Here is a 14,776-nt window from a genome sequence, read left to right as displayed (position 1 = left end):
GGTTGATGCAGAGAAAATTATCAGGTCTTCAAAGAGAGGGACAAGTTTGAATTGCAGCATCAACTGTCCTTTCAAAGTGATGATTAACTTTGCTCGGGTTTACAGTCTCTTGTCATGACAGCACAGTGGTACAGAGGTTAGCACTGCTGCCTCACAGTGCCCAGGGACCCGGGTTTGATTCCCAGTTTGGGTCACTGTGTAGAATCTGCATGTTCTCCCCATGTCTGCATGAGTTTCCTCCGGGTACTCCAGCTTCCTCCTACAGTCTGAAAGACATGCTACTTTGGTGCATTGGCCATGTTAAATTCTCCCTCGGTGTACCTGAACAGGCACCAGAGTGTGGTGACTAGAGGCTTTTCACAGTAACTTCATTGCAGTGTTACTGTAAGCCTACTTGTGACATTAATAAATAAAAAAAACTGATGTCAGATGAAACTTTGGAGCCATTTTTATGAACAGGTGTAAGTCAGTTCTGTCCCAAATGTCGTCAGAATAGTAACCTGATATCTACCATTCAGTTTTCTGTGGTCAGCTGGTTATCACAATTATTCATGTCTCCATGCTCAGATTTAGATGGATGGAGGAGCACATATGATGACAGTGAGAAACGTAATTAACTGCAGCCCAAGTTAAAGAGTTGCAGACATTTAAAGTGAGGAAAACAGGCTGGAATTTGCACAAGTCAGAAAAGGTTTACCATATTGATTTCCAGATATGGTTAAGTGGAATATGAATTATCGGAAGTTCAGCAATATGGGAAGGATGAGACTTTAACTCACTGAAAATCCATACATTTGTACAGAATTAAAATCGGGTCTATCATGAGAGATATTACTGAACCATTATTTCAGAACTTGAAATTATAGTCCAAACATTTCATGTCACACTGGACCGACCTAAATTTGAATGAAAAATGTTACTTGAATCTGTTTTTAATAGCAATAGCATAATTTTTAATCCTTCAGATAATCACCATAGCAGTGACTTTACTTATTAAAGAGTAAGTCTCATGCAAAGATGTGCTAGTATCAATGTAATTAGTTTTCCTTTAACTTCTCAGGCAGGCCGATTTGGGCAGTTAACATACATTCGAGTTTATCAGGGTGTGCTGAGAAAGAGTGAAAACATCTACAACACACGAACTGGCAAGAAGATTAGAGTGCAGCGCCTAGTTCGAATGCACGCTGATCAGATGGAGGTATGATTTCTAACCTAATGTCCACTCCCTGTCCATTCTGCAGTAAAGTTGGGTGAGCTTTTTTCATCTATGGTTTGTCTAGTCGTCCAGTGTTTTGCAACAGGTGACATGTTAGAAATTAGATCTGATATTCAGAAAGATGACAAAGCTTAATGCAGTGTTTGATCCAGGGATTTGGCCTGATGCAGATTTATAGATGTAACATCTGGTGAAATTAGTTTTTTTTAAATAAGGACTCCTTGATAATGGTAGGTTATATTTGGTTTTAATGCTTGATGTCCCTCTTTTAACATGTAAGCTGAAGTAAGGCCCATTGATCTTCACATATTCAGCATAATAGTGCATGTTTGCTATTTGGTTACCTCCAAACCGATGAAGGCAATACAAGATCTGTATATTTGTTCATAAAGTTAGTTGTGTACTATTTCTGCAAACAGTTATTTCTTTAATCTCTTCAAAACTTATTAACTTCGGAGAAACCCTACAAAATTAACACTAGATAGAGCTATTTAATTTTTGTCATAAGTGACGTCTCAAACCATGCAGCATTTTCTCAAAATAACATAGTACAGGGTGAAATTTTATGCCTATGCCCAAGGTGGGGCTTAAACACAACCTTCCAAATCAGTACTGAAAGTGCTATCAACTGATCCAAAATTTGATTTTATGAAAACTGTGATTGAAGTGATTGGATAGGCATTTTCACCTAGTTTGATTTGGGAGGAAGGGAATAAGGTGACCAATTATTGAAAAACTGGTTTAATTTGCATTGTTTTTGCTTGTCTTCCATAGGATGTTGAAGAGGTTTATGCTGGTGATATTTGTGCTTTGTTTGGCATTGACTGTGCCAGTGGTGATACATTCACTGCAAGAACAAACGACAACCTTTCAATGGTAGGAAAAAAATGTATAACAAAATCTTAGTGTTCGGTTTCTCCAACAGTGACCGAATAACTTCCGCCTCCCCAAAAGAGTCACTCTTATCTTTGAAACCCCTCACAAACAAGCAACATGGGAAAATTAAGTGTTCATGTGGAAGTGTGAGCAATCTGTGAGATCAAATATCTTTTGTCATGGATTTCTCTGTGGCTGATGCTTTCACTCATTTTCCTCAGTTACTGTGGTGCAAATAGTCACAGCTGTCAAACTATGAGCAGAGGTTTTCAGAGCAGATGTTGGATGTGCATTGGCTTGAAGCCTCCTCAGTGAGATGGAAGCTCTTAATAAAGAGATTTCTTTTATCAGCTTTCTAGTTACAAGGCATCAACTAGACAGGGAAAAGCTTCAAGGAAGAGCTGCATAATTGTGATAATGTTAAAATAGCACAGCATTGCAAAAGAATGCACTCTGTTGTGTGCCCTTTCACCTGACTGTTGAACAAGAAAGTGATAGCACAACAAATTTGCTTTGACTTGCAGCTTCACTTGGGGAAATTGGGAATAACTTATGTTGCTTAAATGTTAATTTGTTGTCTTTAGCTTCAAACAATTTGTACACAATTGAAGTTTTATTGTTACACATTTCATCTAATATATAATGATCACCAGATGGATAACTGCTTACATTATTGGATAATAAAATCTGGCAGTAAGAAAATGTATTTCATGTCTCCCCACAGCTATTCAATCTTCAAGTAAACTAGCTCCATGACAGTGAAACAAGAAAATTATTTTTATTGACGAGAACCCAGTACTGTATCGCAAAGTGCATTTTATATTTTTCTGATATTGAAATCTGTAAAGTTTAGGAAGGGGCTGGGAGAGTCAAACCAAGTTTGGTATTTTTAATTAATTTAATTGAAATGCTGTCTGTTGGAGACAATGTGGTATTAAAATAATGAAAATTTTAATGTAAATACAACAATGTAATCAAGTAACACAGAAATATAAGAATCTGAGATGTGAAATATTTATAGTAATTGTTCTTTTTAAAAATACAATACAGGAATCTATTCATGTCCCTGAACCGGTGATATCAGTGGCAATAAAACCTGCCAACAAGGTATGTAAAATTGGAGAGACAGAAATGATATGATTTTGATTTTTATGTTCTTAAATGGTTTTATGCAATACGCTTTGGCATACATTTAGAAAATCGGGCATTAGTCTCTGCCTTGCGTAATTTCTGTACTCTGATTCTAAATGAAAATTGAGAGATTCTTTCCTCAGCCTATGTGCCTTTGTTGATAACTGCATTTTTTTAAAGGAATGGTGATGTACTTTAAATTGAGAGTCAGACATGTGGCAGGAAAAAATAGCAATATGCAGAATCTGAAATGAAAATGAGTAGTTGGTTGCCTGAAGAACTTGAAAAGTAAAGTTTATTTATGAGTTACAAAGCTTACATTAAAACTGCAATGAAGTTACTATGATATTCTCCTAGTTGCCACACTCGAGCGCTTGTTTGGGTCAGTGCACCTAACCAGCACATCCTTCAGACTGGAGGAAACCTGAGCACCTGAAGGAAACCCACATAGGCACAGGGAGAATGTGCAAACTCCACACAGATAGTGACCGAAGCCGGGAATCGAACTCGGGTCCCTGGCGCTGTGAGGCAGCAGTGCTAGCCACTGTGCCATCATGCCACCCATATAGGTGACAAGAATAATTTGAAGTTAGAGCTATGACGTAAAAGTCATGGGAAAATAAAATATGAATTGAGGGCCAGTTTTGTTGAGTAATGATTTAAGTTGAAATACTCCAGTGATGTATTTACTGAAGATTTTACTTTTTTGGGAAATATACCTGTTATGATTATAAATATATGCATATTTCTAATATTTGAGGCACTCAAAGTTGTTTTGTATCAAAAATGATCGTTATGATTAGATATTGGACATGCTTATGAAGTTAAATTAAATTTGTAGATACTTTCTTAAGCTCACGGACTCAAATATTCAAAGATATTTTCCTACATCTCACTACAACTGGGAATTGGAAGATTTCATTATGCTTTCCAAATGCAGTAGGAATGTTGAAACTAAGAATGTATTGTTTAGACTGAAAAAAATTTCAATGTAAGATGATAAAGAAAACACTTCAAAGTGCACAATATTCTGTTTCAGAACGATCTGGATAAATTTTCCAAAGGAATTGGCAGATTTGCACGAGAGGACCCCACTTTTAGAGTTAATTATGACTCTGAGAGTAGAGAAACAATTGTATCTGGAATGGGAGAATTGCACTTAGAAATCTATGCACAGGTACTTAACCTATTTGCAACTTCATTTTAGTTTTAAGGTTTGAATTTTGGTGTAGTTCATTAAGTGTGTTGTGAACATTGGGTTTCAATATAAATGTATTTTATGTGGCCACAACTCCTCACGGATCAGTGGTGAGCAACCTGCAGCCTAGGGCCACATGCAGTCCACCAGGCTTGTGAGTGCAGCACACGAGATATTTTGTTGACCATTTCCCATATATAGGGTTGCAGATTCCACTGGTTCCTGTTCAAAGTTTTGTTCTTCCAAATGACCAAAATGATGTACACATAAAGGGCAAAGCAGTAAGGTGCGTGCTGGTTGCGCACAACATTGATCATGAGAGCGTATGCTCGCTCTGCATCCAATCAAAACTTAGATACTTATTTGTTTATATCATTTGATGTTGATAGTTTTGTTAATATGTGAATGATAGGCTTTTCCGATCATTCGTTCAACATTTGTGAAATATATTCTATCATATTCGAGGGATCATGGTTTGTCAACAAGCCTGAATTCAGAGATGCACCCCAATCACCTCTCTGTACCATACACTCATCACTTTCCCTCACCCGGCACCCTTCCGCCGGGCACCGTCTCCCCCCCTGCCTGATGGTATCCTGCCCTACAGTGCCACCCCCCCCCAAAGCCTGGCACTATCCTGCCCCACCATCAGCACCCTCCGGTGCCATCTGAGCCCCCACCACAGGCCGGGTGCCATCCTGCCCCACTCCCGGCCTGGCACCATCAGCCCCCCCCCCCCCCCCCCCCCCCACACAGGCTGGCATCCCACCAGCCCACCCTTCGCTGGCCTGCCTCCCGCCATCGTCATCACCCCTCCCCGTCTCCCACCCCCAAGCCTCTTGCTCCTCCCCCGTCTCTCGCCCACCCCCACCCCCCACCACCCCACTTTGGGAATCCTTGTTTTCTGGCGTAATATTGGGATAAGGATGGCAGTACTGAAAATTCCACTGCTTAAATTACCCTGTCCAATAGATTTTTATGGCTGCTAATATATGGTGTGCTTTATGGACTGGTATGATTTATCTTGCCACCAGCCTGCCCAAGTATAAAACAAGCCAGTACAACCTTCATACTTGTAGAATAATTAAAGTGGAATTTCTAAGCTGAATTTATGGACTGGAAAGTATTTTTACACTGGGTAATTCATTTATCTCAAACAAATCATCTTGAGTTTGATGAGATTATTAACATAATTGAAATGTTATTTCCTTTTATTTCTGAGATTGGATTTTCTTGAATAGATTTAAATCAATTCTGTATCTACATGGCAGATTTTAGAACAAAGTCTAAAATCTTCTATGTTTTTCTTCAAAGTACTTTTGCCCTGCCCTGAAATCTAACTCAGATATTTTGATACTGACATACGGCTGTGTTCAAGACCAGCTTTACTCTCACCTTTGTTATTTTTATTTTTCTATTAAACTCAGCTGCTTTGAATCTGGAAAGCTATAGACCAAATACTTGAGTTAGTCACTGACGTGAGGCTTAATATTGACAGCAAAAATTACATTTGCAATGCATTTTTAAAGTACAGAGTGTTCCAAAGAATTTCTTGTTGGACATAAAGAACCCAGGAGAAGAATATGTAGGACAGTTGGCTGAAAGAACAATTAAAAAGATACATTTCAGGGTTGTTTTCAAGACAAGGAGGGAAGTAGCAAGACCAAGGATTTCAGGGTGGCACCAATAAAGCTCAAAACTCTGTCAACAAGCATAGAACAGAGAACATTACAATGCAGTACAGGCCCTTCGGCCCCTGATGTTGCACCGACTAGCGGAACCAATCTAATGACCCTCTAACCTAAACTATTCCAATATTATCCGTATGCCTATCCAATGACCATTTGAATGCCCTTCAAGTTGGCAAGTCCACAACTGCTGCAGGCAGGGCATTCCATGCCCTTACTATGCTCTGAGTAAAGATTTTCCTCAAGGAATAATACCCAATCATAATGCAGCTGTTAGGAAGAATATACCATTTGGCCTACTGAGTCAAGAAGGCTGCAAAATTTCTACCAGCCTTAAAAACGAAGGACAATTTTTCAGAGAATGTGATTTTGCAAACCAAACATTTTTACTTCTCTTCCGGTATTTTTACAGAGTTAGATTTCCTTCTGCAAATATTTCACATACAGTGCCCTAAAGGATAGTTTTCTAAACCTCTGGGCGTTTGCCAGAACGTTTTAAAAATATTCTTACCCAAATTGGCCATCAAAGTAAACTGCACGCTCCTCTATGAGATCAATAATTCCCTTCAGATTTCCTTCAAGGCCAATCGGAATTTGAATAAACGCTGTATTATGGTTGAGTTTTGATCTGCATGGATCCTTGGAGAGGAGAGTGGACAGCAAGTAACAATGAGCCATGTGATCTGAACTGCATATTGTTTCTTACGTGTGCTTCTCCACTTTTTTAGTGGATGAACTGGAAAATATTGAGTGAATTTAAAGTTTATCTACTAATGTCACAAATAGGCTTACATTAACATTGCAATGAAGTTACTGTGAAAACACCTTGGTCGCCACACTCTGGCACCTGATTGGGTACCCTGAGGGAAAATTTAGCACGGCCAATGTACCTAACCAGCATGTCTTTCGGACTGTGGGAGGAAACGGTGCATCCAGAGGAAACCCATGCAAACACGGGAAGAACTTACAGACTCAAGCCTGGAATCAAACTCAGGTCCCTGGTGCTGTGAGGCAGCAGTGCCAACCACTGTGCCACCATGCTGCCCAGGAATGAAGCCAGGTATAAATAGTTGAACTGTTTTAACTTATGGATAGCTAGTGAACATACCAAGAGTTATAATCAACACTTACTGCAATTAATTTCAAACACTTTTCTATACATCAGAGAATTAATCAATTTTATTGCCTTGCCTTCTCCTGCATTAGGGATATTGCTAGTACTTTAATCAATCTAACTTTAAAACTGGTCAAGGCTAACACTGTTTCAGTCAGAGCTGGTCCTATGAGTAGTTCTTTGGGCATGATTTTCTTGTGCATTCCCAACAAATAGACTGACTTAAATTTTATTTTGGCTTTTTCTCTCTTCTGATCACAGCAAGTGAATTTACTGTTGCTCTGATGATTTCCTTTTCAGTTGTTTCCCCATTCAGTCCATTCATAAAACTAGTCACCTCTCTTCTTAAATTAGGTTCTAACTTTCTTTGCAACCATCCTTGCTGAGCTCATGTGCTTTGGGTCATCTCAACAGCCATAGGCATGGATGATAGTGGGAATGTCTAAACTAACCTCAGTTGTCATTAGTAATATGATTTAGACCCTTTATTCCCATCCAGCTCTGTGTTTCCTAGCTCTGCTATTTTGTGTATTGACCCTGCAAAAGAGTTGCATTTAATCAAAGATCATGATGTAAATCAGACTTTAGATTTTTTTCTGCAACGGATCATCAGTAATTGGATATCAGAATCAAAACATGCTAACCTTGATTATAGACAGCATATGGGGTTTGAATCTCACGCATATAAAATAATTAATTTGTGCATCATCCAGTTCAGCTATGTAAACAGACTGAGAGAGAATTGGAGTCAGGATCAAGATTAGCGTTCGAATAAGGTAACTTCAGCTTTCCTTATGTTCTGTAAAAGGAAGTTCTGACTTGTTTGTGACCTAGTGTCAGTTTGAGAAATCTGCCAAAAAAGAAGTGTGAAACTGGAACTGGTAATGAGCTGGGGTTGAGTGTGTTCCAAAGTATTGACTGTGACCCCTATTCTGCATGTGATGTTTCCAAGGCACCGCATTTAAACCAGAAAGAAAAGGGAACTCAGGAAACCTTGACGTATTTTAATTTGGCAAGAGAATGGGTGGAGAACCATTACTGAAAATATGGTGGCTGAGTCAGAAAAAATATTAATGAATCTATTTTAGGCAAGTCTCCCAAATGTAAAATGCAAATGAGATGATGGGAAAAAGTGGAGTACTCAACTGCATTGAATGTTTGAGGAGAAATAGTAGTCACATTACGTCTCACCAGTGTCAGATTAATGCTGTCTCTATGCAATGGGTAGGGTGGAAACAGCTTTATGTGGATCAAAACAAGAGTCTTTGGGGGCAAGAAACTGTTCATTCAATGATATTGGAGGAAAAACAGCTTATAAATTTGAAAATCTGATGTTTTCACTTCAACATAAATGCTTTGCATCAAATGAACAAACAGCTAACTAAGGTGTACATAGGCTGTTAATGTAAATATCCCGTTGAACTTGAGTACTTTAAATGACTCTGCCCTTTAATATGGTTTCAACCAGTTTCTGTTTTCCCAAAAGCTTTGGCTTTCAGTATGAGTTTCAGTCTGAGTTCTCTTGGTAACTGGTAGGGACAGTTTCCTTCCTTAATTTCCCTTTCCAATTAGGGTTTGTCTCAAAACTTACAGCTTTGAAACCACAGATTCAATCACATTTTTGTTTCAGTAACTAACTGAGATTTTGAATTTTTAAAAAAATTATTGGTCTCAACAGAGATCATAAGAAGAACTGTACCTCAACAGACTTGAAATGAACAAGAGAATAAATTTGTTTTTTAAAACTGTTTTAAGGCTGAGACGAGATCAAATTCATTCAGTATATTTTGCTGTAACAGTGCAGTATAATTGTCAGCTTTTTTTGAGGAGAAAATATCTTGAACAGGGTTGCGGGGGAAGCCCTGTTGTAGTTGACAAACTGAAAGGTACTTGCAGTGCATAGTTTGTGTTTGTATATAAAAGTGAAGATATAGAGGAGAGACTTTGATGGCATAGATACCTTGTTACTTGATATCAAGATTCAGAAAAGACAATATGATGAGCTGAGGGTGGCACAGTAACACAATGGTTAGCACTGCTGCATCACAGTGCCAGGGACCTGGGTTCGATTCCCAGCTTGGGTAACTGTCTGTGTAGAGTTTGCACATTCTTCCCATGTTTGCGTGGGTTTCTTCCAGGTGCTCCGGTTTCCTCCCACAGTCCAAATACGTGCAAGTTAGGTGGATTGGCCGTGCTGAATTCTCCTTCAGTGTACCCGAACAGGTGCAGGAGTGTAGTGACTGAGGAATTTTCACAGTAACTTTATTGCAGTGTTCATGTAAACCTACTTATGACTAATAGATAAACTTTACTGAAGTTAGAGTCTGCTGCTGCCTTTTGCTTATCCTGCAATTTAGATTTCTGAAGTGTGTTATTTATCTGGAATCAAAGCAGTTGTTAAATGGAGAAGGCCATTTGGCTTGTCATACCTTTGCTGATGTGAGATTCCCTGCCAAAAACTTCATTGTTTAACCCGGTTATCCAGAATCTTTTCAATATTTTCTCATTAACTGAATTCCTCAAATCAAGGATAAGCATTTGTCCTGTATTTGCAAAATGATAACTGTTGAATGCCGAAGTTCAAGGGTTATCTTGCATTTTCTATAGTTGCCCATAATATTTGTTAAAGGAAGGTGAGGTTGCAAAAATAAGGTCACTTAAACATTGACATGTTAAAATGAGTCCCAACTTCCGGAATGCAGAAGACCTCCCTCAGCACAGGAATCCATGCAGAGACCTGCAAAGGGGATCAGCACAGAAGACATGCCCCCTTGTACAGCACTAGTTCCATATAATAAGTTTAAAAGTCCAGCCTGATGTTAATGAGTGGGTGAGTCTATGAATGCGTGTGGTATGCAAGTGGGCAGTGGTTGAGGTGGGTCCTTGGGTAGCAGATTGGTGAGTGGTTTGAGGGGGTACTTGGGTTGGGTCGGGTCTGGAGCAGTGTAGGTGGGTTGCCATGAAGGGTGGTTGGTCAGGTCGGAGGTGGGGTAGTCAGATAGTCAGGATAATCAAGCTGGTGAGTGGTTGGGGTCTTAGGTAGTCAAGTGTTGGAAGTTGGGGTGCAGAGCTAGTTGGGGTTGAGGGTTGTCAGGGGTTGATTGGGGAGTTGATTTTGATACCCAGGCATTGACGTTTCTTGGCTATTTGGATTAAGCACTACATAACAGTTTGAAGTCTCTGACTCTTAACTCCAAGACAGTGGCATTCATGGAGATTTCTGGAGTGCAGGGGATTGTGCATCAAAAGTTGAAACATCCCAAGCAATTCCCAAAGAGGTCCACACATCAGGACTTCCATAAGGCCCTGACGTGTTTCTTCAATATCTCTGGAGTCCAGAAGATTTGGTCATTTGTTATTGAAAGCCTATTAAATAATAACAAGTAACAATGGTACAAATTAACAATTATAACAACCTTTCACCTTTAAGTACATTACATACCCTGTTTTCCTCTACCTTTTCTTCTGGGTTTTGCTTTAGATGCCCAGCTCCCCCTGTCCGCAGCCTAACCCCATTGGGTCATTCAAGCAATTATTAAAGGACTAATAACAATGCATATGTAGTAATATGATAAATTGAAGAAAAACTTCCAAACTGTAAAACCTTATGGTTGGTTTGTAAAAAAACCTACTTGTGCAGTAGGTTGATACACTGCTACTGATATTAGTAGGAAAGCAATTAGAAAGCTGCAAAATCCAGGAACTGAACCATTTATATCTTTCTTGAGGTTTGTGCTGGCCATTAAAATAAACTCAAAATCCCAACTCTCCTTCAAAATAAGGCTTACTGCAAGTTGGGTGCCCTAACTTGTGCAACTAATATGAACAACACACCTGATCTCCAAGGGGAGCCACTACCAGCAGGGGCTTGTGAAATCAATTTTGTGTTATGAAGACAAGATTGAAATAGAATGGCCAAATGAAAAATCAATCTCCCTCAACTTTTTGCCAATGATGTGTCTCAGTCCCACTTTCAGAAGTACTTAATGCACTCGCATTGAAGTAATTCTAAGTCACCAAAGAAGTCGGGGACTTCTTTGTTCCGCGGGCAAGTTTATTCCATAAACCAAAACCCTGCAAGAATCAGTATTAGAATTTAAGAGTACTAAAGCTGATTCTTTTTAAAATTAGATGTACTCTCAGTTGAGCTTTAACAGCTGAGTGGATAATAAAAATCATATCCAAACTGCTTTTTGGAGAGTCTTTCTTCTTTCAGAAAGCATGAGCAAGCTCTTTTATATTAGAGCAGATCTAAACTGAGCAAGAGAGTTTGTTTAAGCTTAAGCTGTTGCCATAGTGATATAGTTGGCTGTGCAATGCCCAAGATGGCAACAGAATATTGGTGCACAACAGCTTACACCATTTCTAATTTGCAAGTGATTTGTATCTCTGCTTCTGCGCTGCTTCACTTGATTATAAATTCGTTTGTGTTGTGTTGTTTATGGTGTTTCTATTACTTCATCTTTGAAGGTGCCAGCAATGGAAAATATATTTGGTAAATGTATTACATTATTATCTCTCTGTTACAGATTGTTGTGTTGCTATTAATTGCCTGACTCCTGTTAAGAGGAATCTTGACAAGTTGTGGCAATGTGCTGAATGGGTCAGTTTGCTGTCCTTAGCGTAGTGTCAACCAGCATGAGTCTCAAGCATAAAGCATGAAGTTTTAATTCTGAACATCAGTGGAAAGCGTCTATTTGATTTGACTCATAAGACATCGGAACAGAATTAGTCATTCAGCCCATTGAGTCCATTCTGCCATTCGACTAAACACTTCCAGACAAGTTTACTGTTGACTTGTTGCGAGTACAACAGGGAAAAATGGGAAGGCGACTCATTATTATCTAAATGAGGAGAGTCTTTGAAGTGCTCAGGTGCAGAGGGATCTGGGTGTCCTCCTTCGTGAGTCACAGAAACTAGCATGCAGGTCAGCAGATAATAAAGAAAGCAAACAAAATGTTGGCATTTATAGCCGAAGGAGTAAAAATACAAAGACAAGGAAGTATTGTTGCAACTGTACAAGGCATTGGTGAGGCCACACCTTGAGTATTGTGCACAGTTTTGGTCCCCTTATTTGAGAGAAGGTGTAGTGGCATTGGAGGCAGCTCATAGGAGATTCACTAGATTGATTTAAGAAATGAGGGGTTTATCATATGAAGACAGATTGATCAGTTCAGGTCTAAACTCTCCAGAATTTAGAAGAGTGAGGGGAGATCAAACTGAGTATACAAGATGGTAAAAAGTCTGGATAAAGTTGACGTGGAGCAGATGCTTCTCTTATGGGGCATTCTAGGACGCGAGGTCATAGTCTTAGGAGAGGGGATAGCAAATTTAAAACAGAGTTGAGAAACTACTACTCCCAAAGGGTTGTGAATCTGTGGAATTCACTTTCCCAAAGTGCTTTGGCTGCTGGGTTGGTGAGTAAATTTAAAGAGGAGTTAGACAGAATATTATTTGCTAATGAGTTGAAGAGTTACGGAGAGAAGACAGGAAAATGGGGATGAGGAGCATAAAAGAACATAAGAACTAGGAGCAGGAATAGGCTATCTGGTCCCTCGAACCTGCTCCGCCATTAAATAAGATCATAGCTGATCTTTTCATGGACTCAACTCCACCTACTCACCCACTCATCATAGCCCTTCAATTTTTGAACAGTAAAGGAATTATCTATCCTTACCTTAAAAACATATATATCAGCCATGATTGAATGGCGGAGTGGACTTGATAAGCCGAATGGCCTAATTCTGCTCCTAGGTTTTCTGAACTTGGCCCATACTAGTTGAGAAAGTTAGTGAGACTTATTAAGCTTGGCTGTACACATCACGTGAAATATTTTATAAGCTGGTTTTATACATGATTTTGTTAAGATTCTGAAAGAGTAGAACCTCGAGAGCCTTCAAAATCATGCTGTCGAATCTACTCCAGGGATAAATTTTCTGACTAAATGTCATGTAAATACTAGGAATCAAGTTGTGAGCATCAGTATCCCAAACTCTCAGTTAAAACAGCATTAGTATAAAAGAGGCTATCAAGTACTCATGGTAATCCCATTGTGTTGCTTTAAATGAAGCCATAAATGGTTAATTATTTTATTTTCTGCTCCATATTTAGAGACTAGAAAGAGAATACAATTGTCCCTGTGTGATGGGAAAACCGAAAGTTGCCTTCAGAGAAACCATCTCTTCCTGTGTTCCGTAAGTAGTTTCATAAATGTCAATTTACTGGACTTATTTGTCATTAAGTACTTCGGAATTTAAATTGTATTTTATTTTTGGCATAGCTGAAGTTCAAGAGATTGGAATTCTGGAATCCTTTTAATTGGCAATAAAGTTTACTTTTTAACATCAAAATCTTTCTTAATCTTCCTGTGGCGCTAAAAATCTGTGTGACAGGAGTAGGCTATTCAGCCCTCAAGCTTTTAAACAAGATCGTGGTCGATCTGTATTCTAACTCCATCCATCTGTCTTAGTTATTTGCTAGCAAAAATCTGTTAAAACCTTTTTCAAATTATTGATTGATCTGACGTGTACTGACATTTGTAGGAGAGTTTTCTACACCTGTATTACCCTTTATACAAATAAACATTTCCTAACTTCCCTCCTGAAAAAGCTGGTTCTGATTTTAATGTTATATCCCCTTTGCTTGACTCCCCACTAGTGGAAAACATTTCCATTAACACTGTCAAATTTTTTCAAATTCTAAAAACTTTTCATCCTAGGATTATAGACCTAGATTATGTAATCTCTCCTAACCTAATATTCGTGTGAATCTGTGCTGCACTCATTCCACGACCAACTTTTCCTTTCTAATGTGGATTGTTGAGGGTTTGTACAAAGTACCCCAGATGAAATTTAAACTGGGTTTTAAATAGCTGTAACACAACTTCTCTGTATATTCCATCCCTTTAATTATAAAAGAGGATCTTGATATTGGGAAATGTAGTGATTAAGCATACCAGTGATATGTTTACTTTGCAAAAATTTTACATTAAGTAGGGTGTAGTAGCATTGTCCTTTTTGCTTTAAATTTTTTTGAAGTTTATTTATTGGTGTCACAAGTAGGTTTGCATTAACACCAATGAAATTACTCTGAAAATCCCCTAGTCGCCACTGTCCGGCGCCTGTTCTGGCACAGAATTAAGCATGGCTGGGGCACCTAACCAGTGTGCCTTTCAGACTATGGAAGGAAACAGGGACACCTGGAGGAAACCCACACAGACACAGGAAGAATGTGCAGATTCTGCACAGACAGTGACCCAAGTTGGAAATTGATCCTGGGTTCCTGGCTCTGTGAGCAGCAGTGGCAACCACTGTGCTGCCCATAATACCAACATTTAATGCCACAGATAGAAAGATGCTAGTTTGATGTTGCCACACTGATGAGTTCTCGCAGCGCGGTGTATAAGGATATGCTGATTGCAATACATTAAGCACATGTTCCATGAATAATGCTGAAGTACCAATATTAAAGGAAATTCAGAGATGGTGGTAGACTTGGCATTTGTAGTATTGGATTAATGATGAAGAGTGGTCAACTGAGCAAGTGGATTAAAT

The 14,776-nt window shown here is 39.0% G+C and overlaps 1 protein-coding gene across 1 annotated transcript in view; it reads left to right on the top strand.

Moving 5' to 3' along the window:
* The window catches only part of gfm1 (G elongation factor, mitochondrial 1), a 76,702-nt gene that overhangs the window by 32,661 nt on the left and 29,265 nt on the right, over positions 1 to 14,776 (top strand). The window contains exons 9-13 of the mRNA XM_080185509.1: positions 1,061 to 1,198; positions 1,991 to 2,092; positions 3,143 to 3,199; positions 4,263 to 4,400; positions 13,335 to 13,417. Of these exons, the coding sequence (XP_080041635.1) occupies positions 1,061 to 1,198; positions 1,991 to 2,092; positions 3,143 to 3,199; positions 4,263 to 4,400; positions 13,335 to 13,417 (518 nt within the window). The remainder of the gene's footprint in view (positions 1 to 1,060; positions 1,199 to 1,990; positions 2,093 to 3,142; positions 3,200 to 4,262; positions 4,401 to 13,334; positions 13,418 to 14,776) is intronic.

Source organism: Carcharhinus amblyrhynchos, chromosome 3 (genome assembly GCF_965287045.1).
Source record: "Carcharhinus amblyrhynchos chromosome 3, sCarAmb.v2.hapA, whole genome shotgun sequence".
Lineage (NCBI taxonomy): Eukaryota > Metazoa > Chordata > Chondrichthyes > Carcharhiniformes > Carcharhinidae > Carcharhinus > Carcharhinus amblyrhynchos.
Note: the sequence above shows the minus strand (reverse complement) of the source record. Positions and strands in the feature narration are given on the sequence as shown.